The sequence below is a fragment of the Seriola lalandi genome, unplaced genomic scaffold (genome assembly GCF_002814215.2).
Source record: "Seriola lalandi dorsalis isolate HSWRI2012SDOR001 ecotype SW California unplaced genomic scaffold, Sedor1 jcf7180002054582, whole genome shotgun sequence".
Lineage (NCBI taxonomy): Eukaryota > Metazoa > Chordata > Actinopteri > Carangiformes > Carangidae > Seriola > Seriola lalandi.
The window spans coordinates 2414681-2433032 of record NW_019525135.1 but is presented as its reverse complement, the minus strand read 5'-3'; the positions used below and the strand labels follow the sequence as shown (position 1 = coordinate 2433032).

At 37.6% G+C, this 18352-nt stretch overlaps 3 protein-coding genes across 3 annotated transcripts; all 3 read left to right on the top strand.

Annotated features, from left to right (window-relative positions):
* The first annotated feature begins 1874 nt into the window (after nucleotides 1-1874).
* LOC147818436 (solute carrier family 22 member 7-like) lies at nucleotides 1875-7200 on the top strand. Its single transcript, XM_087177188.1, has 10 exons — nucleotides 1875-2278; nucleotides 2533-2636; nucleotides 3051-3205; nucleotides 3284-3452; nucleotides 3548-3671; nucleotides 3790-3899; nucleotides 4923-5137; nucleotides 5242-5350; nucleotides 5464-5670; nucleotides 5896-7200. The coding sequence occupies exons 1-10, from the start codon at nucleotides 1892-1894 to the stop codon at nucleotides 5927-5929; spliced, it is 1614 nt and encodes a 537-aa protein (XP_087033314.1). The 5' UTR covers nucleotides 1875-1891; the 3' UTR covers nucleotides 5930-7200.
* Nucleotides 7201-8210: 1010 nt separating this feature from the next.
* LOC111664023 (solute carrier family 22 member 7-like) lies at nucleotides 8211-12444 on the top strand. The gene is made up of 10 exons (XM_087177187.1): nucleotides 8211-8631; nucleotides 8738-8841; nucleotides 9306-9460; nucleotides 10085-10253; nucleotides 10457-10580; nucleotides 10675-10784; nucleotides 11005-11219; nucleotides 11500-11608; nucleotides 11850-12056; nucleotides 12156-12444. The coding sequence occupies exons 1-10, from the start codon at nucleotides 8251-8253 to the stop codon at nucleotides 12196-12198; spliced, it is 1617 nt and encodes a 538-aa protein (XP_087033313.1). The 5' UTR covers nucleotides 8211-8250; the 3' UTR covers nucleotides 12199-12444.
* Nucleotides 12445-14680: 2236 nt separating this feature from the next.
* LOC111664037 (solute carrier family 22 member 7-like) lies at nucleotides 14681-18273 on the top strand. The gene is made up of 9 exons (XM_023418481.2): nucleotides 14681-15168; nucleotides 15307-15410; nucleotides 15517-15671; nucleotides 15829-15997; nucleotides 16374-16497; nucleotides 17086-17195; nucleotides 17362-17576; nucleotides 17714-17822; nucleotides 17966-18273. The coding sequence occupies exons 1-9, from the start codon at nucleotides 14791-14793 to the stop codon at nucleotides 18174-18176; spliced, it is 1575 nt and encodes a 524-aa protein (XP_023274249.1). The 5' UTR covers nucleotides 14681-14790; the 3' UTR covers nucleotides 18177-18273.
* The last annotated feature ends 79 nt before the right edge of the window (nucleotides 18274-18352 follow it).

The following is an 18352-nucleotide window of genomic DNA, read 5'->3' as shown; positions in this document are numbered from 1 at the left end:
ACACATATGTTCTTAACAGCCTCTACAAATACCTCTTTATGACTCACTCCAGGAGCTTTATTACAGAACAAAAATCATTTCTATATAAAGTATTTAACTGATATAGATATTGCAATTAATAAATATTTTACAGATTAATTAAACTGGTGCAGCAGCAGGTAGAAATATGTTTGCTACTGTAGGCAACATACACATCTGAATGAAAAGAATAAAACACTTTGTGACTATATAACTGGTATGATACTTAATTCGGCCCATTGCTAAATTACTGGCTTAACAGAGTTACTTGGTAAATTAAACAAAATCCACAACAGTAGGATGAATGAATCACTTAATTACGACTAACCTTTACCAATAACAAACTGTGCAAGAGAGCCACATTAAGAGGTCTAAGAAGTTAATGAAGGAATTACTTACCAAATCCACTACTTACAGTATTCATTCCCAAAGCGCCTGTAAAAGACAAAAGTTTGTCCAAAAGGTGTCTCATCAGTCGGTGTCCAGCACTGTTGGCCTCACATGCTGGCAGTTTTAGTGCAAGACCATAGATACGAGATTCTGAGCACTTGTCATTGATTGCAGATGTTCAGGTCACTTACCAACTTGCTCACAGTGTAGCCTGGCTCATTCATGTACGCTGCTGTTTTTAAAGAGAGAGAAGAAGAGGAGTTCCTGGCTCAACCCCCCTCAGACACAGCTCAGTTAGCATCATGCAGAAAGCACACAAAATGGACTTGTCCTTAAAAAGCAGATTCTTTTAAGACAGATTTGAAATGTGCCATTAGCTTGGTATCAGTGCATGCTCCAGAAATCATAACTGGTTAACACCTGCACCTGCATTTAATTACTGGATAAGTCAAATAATTTAACAGTTACAAGAAACACATTAAATTTTGTTTACACAGACACGCTGTATGTTGTTTTTCTATTAATTTGCTATTAATCCATTAATAATAATTTTTCATCGCTGTCAAATTGGGGTATCAAATAGGGTCATTAAAATTCAGGGTAAAGTTCCACATTATAAAGCTGCTGTATAGTAAATACATGAGGTAAGACTGCTCTTCACCATCACAGGATGCCCCTACATGGAACTAAATCTGTGTTTGAAATGGAAGTTTGCAGAAGTAATATGGGAATGGAGAAACTACTCTACTGCAGTTATCAGTACACATTTAAATGTGCCAAAAGTTGGGTGAGTATTCCTATGAAAGCCCAGCATTCATGTTAAATGATGTTTGACCTTTCATTAGGCCCCGCAGCGGGTGGTATCAGGCTGTGCCATCGTAAATCTGTTGATGGCATTCTCTAACCCTGATCTAGTTAAAGTACCTTTGCGTACTTTTAAGCTGCTTTTATCTCCTACCCTCCGTCAAACAAAGAGAAGACATTGAACAGCTTGACCCAGCCTTATATTTACATTGTATCTGCTTAGGCTAAGCTGCCCTAGCCGGCCCCACTGGCTTGACAGGCCGTTTCATCTGAATGCCATGGCCCACCCATTAGTCCACCCATCATCCCTTCTTATCTAGCTCCACTTATCAGTAGTGACTGGCTATATCAGAAATGTTCTATTCTCCTATCCCAGTGGAGTTTACTTGGAGAAGCCGCTCCACCACTTGCTGTCCACCATTGGCTTTAACACAGCATTTTTTCATTTTACACCTCACTTTTGCCAATTTGAATGAAAAATGCAGATGGTCTTTGGCTCTTGATTAACAGCATTTACAGTAGAGCCCATTGTGACAGTACTTGCACCATTCTGGGACTCATAAGCAACTGTAATGATTAACATGGGGCTGGTAAATGTGTCCTGTTTAGTATCTATCACTTTATCTTACATCACCGTTCCAACATATAGCTCCCTGTCTGACTCTACGGGCACAGCAAAATGAAATTTGACAACATCCTTTCAGAGGTTAATGGATTTGGAAAATTCCAAATCAAGCTAATCTTGATTCAGATGCTCTCTCGAATTACTCTGCCATGTCACTTCCTACTGAATAATTTCATTGCAGCTGTTCCCGCTCACCGCTGCAACATCAGCACTCTGGATGATGGAGGAATCTTCAGGAATTTAACTCTAGAACAGAAACTGAGTATGAGTATCCCAGCCGAGCAGGATGGGACTCTGAGCTCCTGTCAGATGTTTCAACAGCTCCAATATCAAAATCTGTCAGGGTCAACAAAGAACAGTAGTGAGAATATATTTACTGTTCAGTGTCCGAATGGATGGGTGTATGACAACAGCACTTTTAAATCTACTTTGGCAACAGAGGTAAGTGTCATTCAATAAATATGATGTGTTCCTTAAAGACTTTAAGCATTTGTAATTTGTTAAAAAAAAAAAAAAAGGTCATATTTCATTAAAGTAAAAGACATTTTTCTAAGGGTTGCTCATCTTTTATGGTAGAATTTTTTTTACGTACAGTGAATATAATACATGCAAAAGTAAGAAATGTGGTTTAGAACTTGTGAATGTTTTATGTAAAAAGAATACATATTGTAATATTTTGAATGTTTTCTCTGAAGTGGGATCTTGTGTGCAGCAGAAAAGGGCTGAACAAGGCAACAGCCACTGTTTTCTTCATTGGTGTTATGTTTGGAGCCCCTTTATTTGGGTTTCTCAGTGACAGGTAAGATTGTCAATGAAATGTATGTATGTATATCCATAATGTCCAAAACATCCCTCACTCACTGTAACAAATGTTAGATAAGATTAAAAAGTTCAGAGAAAATGGTTGTTGCAACAGTGCATACATACGGTAGTGTGCCAGCTCTTATCAAACTGGGAATATTACTGTATATAGGTATTTAATAGTAAAGTTTATAGTAAAAATTACAACATGAACAGCAGAATGTAAAAAATCTGAAAAACATTATGCATGTCACAGGCAGGACTTGTTAAAATCTTCATTATAGCAGGTCCAACACAATTAAATAACAAAAAGAAACATAAAGAAATTAATTGAGATAACAGAATGGGATGAGAAACAATTTGATCACTTGTGTGCAAAATATTTCCTAACATGTGAATTATTATCCTTCAGGTTTGGGCGACGGCCACTTCTGCTGGTTTCTTATTTATCATCCCTGATGTTTGCGGTGCTAAGCACTTTCTCCACATCGGATGTAATGTTTGCCATCCTGAGATTTTTCACAGGGATGTCACTCGCTGGAATAAGTATCATCTCCATGGTTCTAAGTAAGTAGGCTAGTGCTGAAATTTATTTCCACTGAAGTGTTTCTTGATTTGACATTTTCTGTGCTGACGTTTCTGCAGGCATCGAGTGGTTCAGCATTGAACACAGGACTTTCTCTGGTGTAATCATAAGTCTGGATTGGACACTTGGGAACTTGATTCTGGTTGGAATTGCATACTGTGTAAATGAGTGGAGGATGCTCATTGTGGCAGTGACCTCACCCCTGATACTGTCCCTCATTGCTTGGAGGTATCAAAATTTCATGTTTCACATTTTGCAGCATGAAAAGCTGAATCCTACTAGAAGCTGATGAAACACCTAACTCAACATGTTTGTCACTGCAGGTGGCTTCCAGAGTCTGCAAGGTGGCTCATGGCTCGTGGGAGGGCAGATGCTGCTCATCATTACATCCTGCAATGTGCCGAGATGAACAACAGATCAGCATGTATGGCCACCATCACACCTAGGGTATATTTCAGCAATGTTTTCATTTTGGTTAGTTGACAACCTCATATTAAGAAAAAGGATCTGTTTTAAATGAACATCTTGACTGTGTTTGTGTGCTTTTTATCCTGCTTTCTCACAGACATTACTGGAGTCTGCAGAAACTGAAACTGAAGATAAGAAGTACAATCTTGTTGACCTCTTCAGGACTCCAAATATAAGGAAACTTTCTATATGCTCAGGGATACTGGGGTAAATGTTTGACACATACCACTCTCATGTCTGTAATACCTTTTACGAACTGCAGCTGGGAGATGATTAGCTTAGCTTGGCTTAAAGACGGGAATAAGGGGAAACAGCTAGCACATTCTGAACTCCCTCTAAAACCACAAATTGTCTGTTTGTGTATGTTAATCAGTGATCTTTAGATGTGCTGGTAGGTGGGTTTTTTGAAATTTGGACAGAGCCAGGTTTGTTTGGTTTCCACTCTTCTTGCTAAGCTAAGCTAATTGTCGCCTGGCTCCAGCTCTGCAGTTAGCGCACGACATGAAAAGTGTGAATAAACGTCTAACTCTCAGAAAGAAAGCAAATAAGTATTCTTTTGTAGCAGCTGTAGCATGTGCTAGTTATTAGCATATGATATATTATAACATTTGATATGACATATTTAAGAGTCCTGTTTTTTCTATGGTCTTTTCAATGTGCTAATGTCTCTTTTCCTTCACTGAAAAACAGTGATTTAGGTTAGTTTTACAATAGTTTTTTTTTTTTTTTTCATTTCTGTTTTCTGCTTAGATCTCCTTATAAGGCCTTTAGGGTTTTTTTTATTTTATTATGTCTTATTATGTCTTTTTTTTATTACTTTTCCAAATAACTAGTAAACTAATTAATTTAAGTGTGTGGCATGAATCAAATACTAGAAAGTCTAATGATTGATAATATATTTCTAATACACAATACAATAATATTAATAATGTAATGTAATATGTAGTATGATATTTTACATGATAATATGCAATGTAATTATATAGTATTAATATAAAGTTTATATAATATGGTATTTAATTGAAAGATGCTTGATGATACCAAAACAACTCACAGTAACACTCCACCCTGCTATAAAGACTTGCAAAACTAAACTCACTGTTATCGGTTATCAGTAACCATATCAGCAACCAAATTAACAATGTTTCTTTTCTTTTTTTAAAAAATCATCCCAAGGTTAGAAATGGCATGTCAATACAAGGTTTGAGTTCTTTTTTCTCCCTTTTGTAGGTATGGAGTTGCATTTACATATTATGGGATAACTCTAAATATCACTGGATTCGAACTAAACCTTTACCTCACACAATTTATATTTGCATTCATCGAAATGCCAATGAAGATTGCTGTGTATTTCTTCCTGGATAAAGTTGGTAGAAGGCCTGGTCAGATATGGGCCATGCTATTGACCGGACTCTGTCTCTTCATCAACATGTTTGTTGCAAAAGGTCATTTCTTCAGTTTATCTTAAATCTAATCATTTAATTTTGTTGCATTTTTGTTAATATACCTGAAAATACTTTTGATTAAACTTCTTTGTATTTTCCCACAGATAAATGGATCAGTCGTACTGTTGTCGCTGTTCTTGGAAAAGCCCTGTCAGAGGCCTCATTCACAATCATGTTACTCTTTACAACTGAACTCTATCCTACAGTCGTAAGGTCAGTCAGCAACAAACTCATGTATCCAGTTTGACCACAGACAATGATCTTCTGTTCTGTTAGCAGCAGATGTGCAACAGGTTTTCATTAACCCCCTGACTTTGATTTTTCAGACAGAATGGCGTCGGCTACACCTCATTTGTGACACGGCTGGGTGTGTCCTTATCCCCACTCATCATGCTATTGGAGGACGTGTGGCATCTCCTCCCTCAAGTCACATACTGTGCCGTAGCCGTTCTGTCTGGTTTAGTGGCCTTACTTCTGCCTGAAACATTAAACACACGACTGCCAGAGTTCATCGAAGACATTGAGAAACCAAGGTACAGAGGAAATGGTTTTAAAGGAAGATTACATGTACAGTAAACGATTACCCACCTCAGTGAGCTTCACAGCTAAAGAATAATCCAGTTAACCTTGAAAAAGCAAGCTAACCATAATTTCAGAGCCTTATACAGTTTACATCTTTCTAAATAATTTATGTTTTAATCATTTGCTAATATTCTTTCCTGAAAATATGACTAATTTAAGTTTTATCTATATTGCAGAGTAAAATCAACAAGGAAGAAGGAGATTCAATAAAAATCACTCTTAATGATGAGAGTGATACTTAGCGTGCACAATTTAGTAAAAGCTGGTTCAATTTAAAAATTTAAGACGATGATTTTAAAATAACAATATCAAATGACATTGTGAAAAACTCTATAAATACTTGAACCAACTGGCTTGAACCAACAGCCTGTCAGGATTCAACATGTCCTTAGTTGTACTGTCTAAATTATGTGCTGAACCTAACAGAGCTGGATAACAGAAGACAACAGAGGAAGAAAACCCAAGAAAAGTAGAACTTAGTAGCAGAATCTGTTGCTCCAGGTGACATTGCACTATAATTATTATAATATGATTAGTCTATTATAATCTATTATAGTGTGATATCAGTATTATGATACCTTACATGCTAATATAATTTGTCTAAATATAACCATTCCACATATTTTAGAGATACCACATGATAATATGATGAAATAGACCTAAAATACTCACGTCCTCAAATGGGTCTTTCCCTTCCAGAAACCCCCCTTTGACTCTCTTGAAAATCTGTCAGGTGCTATTACAATATTTATAAATATAACCCAGACACATATTATAGAGATACATCATGCTAAAATGATGAAAAAAATTAGGTCTGAAATAGTAGGATATAAGCCCTACTCACACGTCCTCACACGGATTAGGACAGCTCTGAATCCTCGTGTGAGTTGCTTGAAATCCGGAAAGATTGCAATTTGAACCTTAAAATCAGCCACATTTTCTGAGGCAAGCGTATGTCACACATGGTAAGTTCACTGACCATGGGAAAGTTGAAAATCAGGAGATTCTCTCAGTCTTCACAGCTTCTGGCTTTGATAAATGGTTTATTTTTGGCAATTCTCAAAAAGAAAGTGTTTTTTTGATCCTGTGCACAGGCTTGGCGTTCAAAAGTGTGTTTAAAAAGTGACTATGAAATAAAATAAAATAAAATAAAATAACTATAAAAGTATTCCAGTTCTGAACTATGTTTTCCTTGCTGATTGCTGAGTGTAAACTTGGATAACACTTTCAATTGTAGTCATATTTTGGTGGTTTAAATGGGGTCAATCTGACCCGAAACATAACATTTATTTTAACATAATAGCACGGTTATATAGATCTTGACTATGGAACATGCAATAAAAGTGCTAGTGACCACTGTCTTTCATCAGCAGCTCACTGGGTCTTGCAGCTATAGGTATAACTTTTTCACATTGCTTTATAAAATGTTTCATTTGTTTAACAAATAAATTTGATTTCAACACATAAAACATTTTTTTTAATTATTGAACTAACATTTTTGCAAACTTCATTCAAAATCTAGAGAGAGACATTTGTGTTTTAAAATATATTTCTAATGAATAAACTTTTAGATATTATCAATATAATCTGTAATTTTTTTTAAAATCCTTCATGGAAAAAATTGCAGAGGTCCATCATGTTGTCTACAGCGAGGTCCCAGTAAAGGTCACATTAAAATTATTACTGGGTAACAAGGTAGGATCAATGGGGTAACGTTGCTGATATTGAAATGAAATTATTTACATTATATTTTATTCTAAAATTATGCTATATTTATATAGTTATAAGTGGGTGGTGCAATTTATTCCTGAGTCCGCTCTAAATGCAAATGTGTTGCCCCCTTGTTTGTACTTGTACCAGCAGGTATCCAGTAAGTTCTTCCTTGGCATTGTACCAAATATTTAAACTGTAACTTGCTGGCTGTTAATTAACACTAAACACAAAGTTCAGCTAAACCTGCTGGGAATGAAATTAGTTTTGCAGGTATCTGGTCATGAAGGAAAGTATTAGGCAAGTGTGAAAAATTTGATCTGCTCTTGACACCACAGGAAAAGTCAAAGTCAAAGTCAAGTTATTTGGATTCATCCTATTTCAATCTGTACCAGTCATGACCAAGTGGTGTAAGAAGAGCATTATTTCTTTCCTCACTCGAAACTGATTTTCTTCCACAAAAGTGTTTTTTAACCTTTAGACAACGATCGTGTCAGTATTAATCTTTCAAGGTGGAGTATTGTATTGCTTAGGGATACATAGTTTTAACATGCAGTCATTGGGAAATGATTAATTTTTTAAAAATACTTTACTTGTCAGATTATTTTTTATTCTGCTGAGAGTGCATAAATTTTCTGTTTTCATTACCTTATGAAACATTCACTAATCATCCTAAGAGCTGACCATTAACCTGCAGCATTTAACATAAGTAAAAGGCTAGCAGCTCACTTTCAAACTAACATCTTGTGTGCTTTGTGATATTTACTATTATTCCCTGAGCTTCACTCCAAATTGGAAGTGTAGCATTACTTATTTTCAGGATGAAGTTTGAGAATGTGCTGGCAGAGGTAGATGGCTTTGGGAAATTCCAGATATGGATCATCTTCATGATAGTAATTCCTCGTGTGACTTTGCCGTTTAACTTTCTGCTGAACAATTTCATTGCGGTCATTCCCTCTCACCACTGCAACATCAGCTCTGTGGAAGACAGAGCTGATTTAAGGAATTTATCCCTGGAAGAGAGGCTTGTTGTTAGTATTCCAGTCCAGGAGGATGGGACCCCAAGCTCCTGTCAGATGTATACAGAGCCTCAGTATCATCTGCTGTTCAACTCCTCCAACATAACTGACCTAACCACAGTGTCATGCCAGAATGGATGGGTGTATGACAACACTAACTTCAAATCCACTCTGGCCACAGAGGTGAGTTTTTTTTGTTTTTTAAATGTACAAAGCATTAAACAAATACTGGTCCCAGATTTTACTTTATGCTTCACTATTTTTCATCTGTTATGTATTCCCTCCATAGTGGGATCTGGTTTGTGATAAGAGAAGAGTGAACAGAGCCACAGCCACGATCTTTTTCATGGGAGTCATGCTTGGAGCAGCAGTATTTGGATATCTTAGTGACAGGTGTCCACGACTTCAGCTCTCAAATCAGACACCTTATGCTACTTACTTATATTTGTTTTTACACAAATATATGAGAGAAACTCGTACATTGAAAACTCATTGAACATTGAAAATATCAATATAATTATTGATATCATTTTAGTTTTTAGTTTGTATTAGCCTCCGTGCACCTGTATGGAGTCAAGAATTGAGTCCAAATGTTGTCTTGTAAGGTCTCAGCTATGCATAAGACAGTAGTAGTGCAGCCAGCGCAGTTCTGACCATAAAACTGACTCAAAACGTCACACTGAACATCTGTAGACTTTCTTTTTTCACACTGTAGACACTTTATATGAAGGAATATATGTGTCTTACCTAAAGAAAGTGCTTTCGCAAACTTCTTCTGAACATACTGTAGGCCTATATCTATTATATCAAATGAATAATTAACTAATTACTTATCTCTTAATTTTTTTGTCTCACAGGTTTGGCAGGAAAAGAACACTTCTGTTGTCGTATGTGATGACCACAGTGTTTGGATTTGCAAGTGCTTTCTCATACAACTTCAGTGTTTTTGCTGTCATGAGGTTCTTCACTGGTTTTGGAATTTCTGCAATAAGTATCATCACCATTGTCCTTTGTGAGTGGAACATCATGCTCTGTCTTTTATTTATGTAATGTTTGGAAAACAAAACAATTTGCTCAGTTGCATGTGGGAAGTTTTCATAGTGTAAAACTAAGTTTGTAGAGGTGATTCATGGTTTCTTCTTTTATCACTCTCCGTGAAGACAAACAAATTCATTTTAAACCCACTGTGTGCGGCCAAAGTCAAGAAATGATCCACAGATGAGTCAAAATGCTCTATCAAATACAACACAGCTGTTTATCACATGTACTGTATAAAGCTTAGGTCATTAGATGGTTGCTGTTATATATATATTTCTTGCTTTTTAGAAACTATCTTCTTTTTGAGTCCAGCAAAAAAAACAACAACAACACAACACAACTTACACCAATAAAATTATAAACAAAAAAGTTTTCCTCACACACATACCTCCAATTTTGTACATAACTATACTAACATATATGTAACATATACTATACTCCTCACACTAACCTTTTTATCAGTTTTGTGTTCTAACCTAAATAAATACTACTAATATTTTTTTTAAAATCTGCATCTACTAAAGTGTAAACTAGATTATCATAATTATGGTCAAGTATATTTTTGATAGATCTGATTTAGTATCATTGCTCATAATAGGCATTGAATGGGTGGACATCAAGCATCGAACTGCAGTGGGTGTTTTAATGAGCATGGATTGGAGTGTTTTTACCTCTCTGCTTCCTGTTGTGGCCTATTTTGTGAATGACTGGAGGTACCTGACTGCCACAGCAACTGCTCCACTATTTTTGGCGATGATCTGTTGGTGGTAAGGAAAAATAATTTCAACATAATTATTGTTCTGTATATTGGCATATAACTTTCACAAAAATAATTGCCAATAAAAAGAATCTTTATAGAAAACAATTTTACAGTGTTTAAAGATCAGACTTTTAGTTTTGATGAGGCAGGGGTGTGACTCGTGAGTTTATATGAAAAACCTGAGCTTTATCAAAACAAATGTTGTTACAGGTGGCTCCCTGAGTCTGCTAGGTGGCTTATAAGCAATGGAAAGCTAAACAGTGCTCATTATTACCTGAGCAAGTGTGCAAAGGTCAACCACAGAGAGCAGTTCATGAATGACCTAAAGCCTGAGGTTCAACATTTTACATAATCTTTTCATTTCTAAACAAAAATTGATGCACAGCTCTATTCTTTTCTTTGACCAAACTTTTCCTTTCACTCTCCAGATCCTGTCCAAAGTAATACTTGTGGAAAATGAAAACAGAAAGTATTCCTATGTGGACCTTGTGAAGACTCCCAGAATGAGGAGATTGACTGTACTTACTGGCATTGTGTGGTACTGTACTGTATATATGTAGGATTGACTTTACCTTCAAACAACTGACACTTTAACTTCTAAGCCTTATGAAAATGTCTAATTTGTTTACTCAGCTGTTGCTCAACCAATAAGCGACCGTGGTATCATCAAGTTCATACACTCCAAAGTGTCCTGAAATAGTTACTTTGAATTATCACTTATGTATAACATGATTACATTGCTCTTTTTCTGTTCATAGGTTTGGAGTAGCCTGTACTTATTATGGAATCAGCTTGAATGTCAGTGGGTTTGGTGTGAACATTTATCTCACACAGTTCATCTACGGTGCAATTGAAATCCCAGCAAAAGCAATTATTTTTTTCAGCTTGAGCAAAATAGGTCGAAGGTTGAGTCAGGCCGGAACACTTGTTCTGACTGGACTGTGTATAATCTGCAAGATGTTTCTCTCTCAAGGTAAATGATCAATTCAGGTGTCTTTTTTGAAAAACTAAGGTCATGGTGGCTTCTGTTACTACAGCAACAATAACATACAACAGCAACAACAGAAAAAGCAAAACTTGGAAAAAAAATAATACATGTTTAGATTGTATAGATTGATTACCTAAGTAAAGAGTAAATACGTTTTTTTTAAAAAACAGCACTGGGAGTCATTAATTTTCAAATTCTGGACAGAGTGGCTTTAAATATAATACAATGTAGAGTTAAAATGTCCTTCGCCAACTTTTTCTTTCAGAAATGGGGATGATTAAGACAGTTGTAGGAGCTTTGGGCAAGATGTTTGCAGAGGCAGCTTTTACTACTGTATATCTGTACACAGCAGAGCTCTACCCCACAGTAATTAGGTCAGTAAAATATATAGAGCTTATATTTTGCACATTTACAAACAATTTCTGTTATCCAGAGGCCATTTCCGAAAGTGAAGTTTACTGAGACTTTTGAAAAAGGTAGCAATCAACACCCAGAATGAGTTCTACATCACTGTTAAAGGGAGTTGCATTTGTATTGTGAAATAGATCCCTGATAGTTACAAATGTGTTATGGTTTCTCTGTTGTCAGAGGTTATATTTTTTTTCTGTTACACAGACAAAATGGATTGGGTTACAGCTCCTTCATGGCGCGTTTAGGCGTATCCATATCCCCCCTGATCATGCTTCTTGAAGAAGTGTGGCTCCCACTACCAAATATTGTTTTCTTCCTGGTGGCTTTTGCTGCAGGGCTGTCAGCTTCTTTTCTTCCTGAGACACAAAACATTCGTCTACCAGAGACAATTGAGGAAGTGGAACAGACGGGGTACTGGTTCCTATTTATAACTCTCACTGTGCATCCAAACAACAAACACAGTGATAAATAAATGGCATAAGATGAAAATGTTTTTTTTGTGTGTTTCAGAAGACGATCAATCTCCACAACGGATGAGAAATCTCCGCCTTAAAAGTTTTCACCATTGCAACTGAAAATATATGAAAACAGCAGCAGAGACAAACTGTAAACAAAATACTGGCATATTATCAAGCTTTATAATGTGAAGTTAAAATAGGATGTAAAACTAAGAGCAATGAGCAGAAAAACACTGAATTGCTCCTTAGAGCTGAGGGCAACTGCAGAGTCAGCTGATTGTTCTCTTTGCATTCATCACTACAAGCAACAGTTTTGCAAGTTACATGTTAAATAAAAAATGAATTGATTCCACAATAATAATGTTCCTGTGTTTTGTAACAAATACATTGGGCAAATCTCAATAAATACTTGAAACTAACATATGAGTGTTTAACAGCTGTGCATTTGAAGCCATGATTTCATGTACATTATGTATATTAGAGCATGAGGAGATGCACAGTCTTGGAAAAAGCTGTGGATGCACATGGCTTCCGGCTTGTGGAGCTATTTGTAAGTTTTGCTATTGCTACATAGCTAACGTTAGCATTAACAGCTGTTTACTTACCAGCTTTGCCAAGAGCATCAGCCATTGTTGTGTTTACAATACAATAGGTTATAATACATCTTCAGAGCAGACTGGACACTACAGTGACTCAGTATCAGAAAGTGATTAGACGGTCTGGGGCTAGCTGGTTAGCATGCTAACTTCAGTAGAGGTAAAGAAGTGATAGAAATAGAAGCAAATGAAGAGGGTTGCTTTCCACCGCTGGAGAACGGAGAAGTTCTCCATGGAGAAGTTTGATGCTGAACTTCATCTAGAGTGGAAAGTAAACAGATGTTAATGCTAACTTTGGCTATGTAGCGATAGCGAAACTTACGTGTAGCTGCTTTAAGATTTATGAGTCACATATAATGAAATGAGTTATAACTGAACTATACTGTTCTTAATTAAATGTTACTAATCAACACAGTCCCTTGACCATCTTGTGAACTGCTCTGCTCCTGCTGATGATGCCTCATCAGCTGCTGACTGTGCCAACGAGATTGATCATATCAGGGTCAATATCTCTCCCTCCACTACAGCAGACTTTGCTTCCCCCAAACAAAATCTGCTTCAAGCCAATATCTCTACATTAATTTCTCAGATAATCTCATCGAGCGCCATGGGAGACCACTCCTACTAGATTGTTCAAAGAGGTAACAGGAGCCTTGAAATAACCCCATTAGCAAAACTCTTTTATAGAAGTTTAATCAGAATTTTTTAAATTGCACAGCACAAAACAGTTTACTCACAAACAATTTACAGATGGCCACTAAGTCCAGTGTACGTTCTGTTCTGTTATTGCTTCATCTCAAAGCAGCGTTTGATACAACTGATCACAATTTTAAAATAAACAGTGGGCTGGTATCCCTGTCATAGCCTTGGACAAACCCTGTCTCCTAAAAATTATATTTCTATACAACAAAACTGCAACAGCAAATACGTTTTGTGCAAAAACTTAATTGTGCCTGGATTACATTTTATAATGTAATGAAATGTTGACATGATTGCCTGTCCATTCGCAGATTTGCCAGCTGCACATTCATGCTGCAAATCTCCTAGTCTACCACATCCCAGGGGTGGCCTGCTGGATTCAGATCTGGTGAGTGGGGAAGCCACTGAAGTACACTGAACTGATCATCATGTTCATGAAAGCAGTTTGAGACAACTGCTGGAAGTAGCCATTAGAAGATGGGCAAATTGTGGCCATAGAGATATGCACTTGGTCAGCAGCAATACTCAGATAGGCTATGAGATTCAAACAATGACGTGTGCCAGGAAAACATGCCTAACACCATTACACCACCAGCCTGTACTGTTGACACAAGACAAGTTGGGTCAACAGATTCATGCTGTTGACACCAAACTCTAACCCAACCCAACAGCTGCGTCAGCAGAAATCCCAGGAGATCGGCAGTTTCGGAAATACTCACCCGTCTGGCACCAACGATCATGCCACAGTCAAAGTCATGGAGATCACATTTTTCCCCCAATTCTGATGTTTGATGTGAACATTAACTGAAGCTTCTGACCTGTGTCTGCAAGATTTTATGCATTTACTGCTGGCACATGATTGGCTGGTTGAATAACTGAGTGAATAAGCAGTTGTACAGGTGTTCCCAATAAAGTGCTCTGTAAGTGTATAATCCCCAAGGTGATGAAGGGTCTCCTCTCAGTTGGAGAGCAGTTTTTCCAGTTGTCTGAATTCGTCACCCTACAGCTAAGGGTGTATCCAGTCACTTTGTGAAATATACTCATTTCAACTACTTGTATCTGCTGTCATTCTTTTAATTTCTGAGTCATGACCAGTAAAGGATGAGTAAATGACTCATTTATCTAAAGGGTGAAATAAGGATCCTGCTTTAACTATTACCACAAATGCTTCACAGTCACCCAGAGACGTTGTTTTAGTGGTTAAGTGAGGTAAAATATTCACCCATTTCAGCTTTAATACAGCAGCTCTTGGGAGAGTCAAATGCCGAAGGTTGTCTTATCAGGTCTCTATTCAAGTTTGCTGCTCACTTTTTCGTGTACAGGCATGGGTGTGTGAGCAGTTTTTCTTTTTAATCTCAAAGGAAGACATTTTACACACAGTGAGAAGCCACAATGAGGTTTGAGAATGTCCTTGCTGATATTAATGGATTTGGAAGATTTCAGATAATGATCATTGTAATCAGCTTCATTGGACGCTTCACACTGCCCTGCCACTTCATGCTAAACAACTTCATAGCAGCGGTTCCCTCTCACCACTGCAACATCAGCTCGCTAGATGATGGAGATCATTTCAGGAATTTATCGCAAGCAGAGAGGCTTGTTGTTAGTATTCCAGTCCAGGACGATGGGACTCTGAGCTCCTGTCAGATGTTTGCAGAGCCTCAGTATGATTTGCTGCTCAACCCCAACATGACTGACCTGCCCACAGTGCTGTGCCAGAATGGATGGGTGTACGATAACACAACCTTCAAATCTACTCTGACTTCACAGGTGACTTAGATTACTTTTCATTCATAAATATCACAAACTCAACAACATGTATTGTGTCCACCATCATATTTAAGTTTTATGAAGAAGTCTTTTATGTTCAGAGAGAACTTGTCCTCTTTCTTTATTTGCTTGTACAAGTGGGACCTGGTGTGTGATAGAAGAGGAAAAAACAAAGCAACTGCAACCATCTTCTTCATTGGAGTGATGTTTGGAGCTGTGACCTTTGGAAGTTTGAGTGACAAGTATCTCAGTTTACAACTTAAAGTGTACAGTATATACAGTACATGATCACCTAGGGTTTCAACCAATCAGAAACACTAACTTTGGAGACGTCCTGACTTTCCACAGGTTTGGCCGAAGGATCATGCTGTTGGTGTCCTATGTGTCTGGAATGCTGTTTGCCGTTGCAAGTGCTTTTTCTTCATCCTATGTGATGTTTGCAGTGCTGAGGTTCTTCACGGGGTTTTGCATCACTGGCATCGTCATTGTTTCAGCAGTCCTTAGTAAATAATCTCTGCTCTGTATCTTAACACATCACCTCAGAAGCCCAAACTACCAAATGCAGGAAAAAAAGATTACAAGTATTGTTGTAATTTTAAAGTGTTTTTTTCTGACAAGCGATTGTTGCAAAGTAAGTGATGGGATGTTTGTTCTTTGCAGGTGTGGAGTGGGTGGACATTGAGCACAGGAAACTGGTGGGAGTGATCGATAGTTTATCATGGACATTTGGGAACACAGGATTTGCAGCTATTGCCTACTTTGTTACTGACTGGCGGTGGCTGATTGTTAGTGTCACATCACCTCTACTCTTGGCCATTTTCACCTGGAGGTATGACTCTGAAAATTAGATCTTTTCGTCAAACAACCTTAGTCCTTACTCAGTGGGATTGTGATTGATTGGGTTATTGGTTATAAACATAGGCAAGTGACACTCTTACATTGCCCAAAAACATATTAAGGCAATGTTTGAACAGTCAATGTCTTTCTTTGGCAAATATCCAGGTGAAAGAAAAACATAGCATAATCGGCTTTCGCCTGATTTGAAATTTGCCTCATTAAACTTGCTACTTCTATCTTACGCCTGTATCCAACCACAGCTAGATGTACACAGTATTTATGGATTATGCTTTAAATGTAAATATGCAATGGAAATTATTGCCATGTAATGCATTAGGACTAAAAAACCTCTTTGCCTTCAACATTAGGTGGATGCCAGAATCGGCTAGGTGGCTCATCGCCAATGGAAAGCTGGAGCAAGCCCAGACGTATTTGAAAAAATGCGCCACGATGAACGGAACAGAAGAGTTAATTCACACACTTAAAACAGAGGTATATTGCATAGCAGATGATAGTTAAAGCTGGAGTGCAGTTCTATTTAAATGAACGTCCGTTACATTCAGGCAAATGAGTTCATACAATGCTGATTAAGCCTATCAGCGGCAGGTAAATCCCTCGGTATCTTGCAACATACTGGAGTATTAAATCTGGTGTCTGTGGCGACATTCCCGCATTGGCGTACCGGAAGCGATGCTTTTTACATCAACCAGAAATGATTGGTTTCACAAAGAGAAGAGGGTAGCAAAGCATAGCAACGGAGATGGAATAGCCTACAGCAACTAGGCGTATGGTGGCACTATGGTGGAACAGCCTTGGAAGCATCCAAAAGAAAGGTTTCTGATTCTCCAGATAATAAAGAAACTCTTACTCTCACTTTCAGAGGGGGGAGACAAAAGTTCTGCACTGCAGGTTTAAGTCAAGAGAACCAATACATACATATATATATATATAATAAAATCAACAACATAGTCTTGGGCCTGCAATCTTTCAGATTCTAATTATTTTTGTGTTGCCTAAAACACTATCCTTTATTTTTATATCACATGGCTCAAAGAACAATGCTGCTTTGCATTCTTTCAGACACTATCCACTATTGTTGTGACAGAGAAAAGAGATCGGACCTATTCCTACCTTGATCTGATACGAACACCCAAGATGAGGAAACTGGCCCTGTGTACTGGTGCATTGTGGTCTGTATTCCCACTGTGATTTAGGTCAATGGTTTTTGGTTGTAAAATATATTATGTATTGTGTTTGGGTCAAAGAGTTAGTTTTACATCTTAAAAGATCCAGATGAAATGTTGTGATGGTGTATCAACAGACTGTTTAATGAGCTTGCACTTTCTGTTCCCCTAGGTTTTGCGTGGCGACTATATTTTATGGCATCAGCTTCAACATCACAGGCTTTGGGCTCAATATCTATCTCACTCAGTTTACCTATGCTTTAATTGAGCTCCCAGCCAAAGTATCAGTTTACTACTTACTGGATAAGATTGGCAGGCGACGGACTGAGGTGGGAGCTATGCTGTTGGCTGCTGTCTGTCTTGGAATCAACATTGTGGTACCTACAGGTATCTAGATAATTGTTCATTTCACATACTTACACCCCAGAGCTTCAACCATTATGCACTGGAGTATATAAGGAATTCTATTTTTTTCATTATGAAAAATGAACTGAAACAATAAGAAAATGATGTTCTCCTCTCAGATATGTCTGTTGTGAGAACAGTGGTAGCAGTCATTGGAAAAGGGTTTTCTTCAGCATCCTTTGGGACTGTTGTGCTCTACAGCTCTGAGCTCTATCCCACTGTAGTGAGGTAACTATGCATGCCTTTCTTTTTATCTTTCTCTCAACAACCTGTCTATATCAATATTGCAGGACATTGAATACATGGGCATTATTTCTACCTAGAAGTATCAAATCATTGTTAAAGGCAATGTCTCTGAATGTTTCTTATAGGCAGAATGGTATGGGCTACAACTCCTTCATGGCTCGATTTGGTGTAGCTGTGGCTCCTTTGATCCTCTTATTGGATGATGTCTGGAAGGAACTGCCGCAAGTTGTCCTGTGCTCTGCAGCTGTAGTCGGGGGAATAGTGGCAAGAATGCTGCCAGAGACACGCAACAGGTGCCTGCCAGAGACCATAGAGGATATTGAAGAGCAGTGGTAGTAAACACTGTCAACGTTATTTTTAACAGTCTGTTATGGGTGAATTTATGTGCAGTTTTTTCTTGAAGCAGAAAATAAATATTGGTTGGTTTGAAGGATATCATTTCCATCTTTCTCAGTTTTTGACCTCTACATTTTATCTTGTAACCTCTAGATTGGGGATCCCTGTAATTAGAT

Bases quoted from the DNA above. Each gene is read 5' to 3' on its own strand.
- LOC147818436 (XM_087177188.1), top strand. From the start codon at position 1,892: ATGAAATTTGACAACATCCTTTCAGAGGTTAATGGATTTGGAAAATTC. The intron at 2,279-2,532 runs GTAAGTGTCATT...TTTTCTCTGAAG, and splicing joins AATCTACTTTGGCAACAGAG to TGGGATCTTGTGTGCAGCAG. The intron at 5,351-5,463 runs GTCAGTCAGCAA...TTGATTTTTCAG, and splicing joins CTCTATCCTACAGTCGTAAG to ACAGAATGGCGTCGGCTACA.
- LOC111664023 (XM_087177187.1), top strand. From the start codon at position 8,251: ATGAAGTTTGAGAATGTGCTGGCAGAGGTAGATGGCTTTGGGAAATTC. The intron at 9,461-10,084 runs GTGAGTGGAACA...TGCTCATAATAG, and splicing joins TATCATCACCATTGTCCTTT to GCATTGAATGGGTGGACATC. The intron at 12,057-12,155 runs GTACTGGTTCCT...TGTGTGTTTCAG, and splicing joins GAGGAAGTGGAACAGACGGG to AAGACGATCAATCTCCACAA.
- LOC111664037 (XM_023418481.2), top strand. From the start codon at position 14,791: ATGAGGTTTGAGAATGTCCTTGCTGATATTAATGGATTTGGAAGATTT. The intron at 17,196-17,361 runs GTCTGTATTCCC...CTGTTCCCCTAG, and splicing joins CTGTGTACTGGTGCATTGTG to GTTTTGCGTGGCGACTATAT. The intron at 17,823-17,965 runs GTAACTATGCAT...TGTTTCTTATAG, and splicing joins CTCTATCCCACTGTAGTGAG to GCAGAATGGTATGGGCTACA.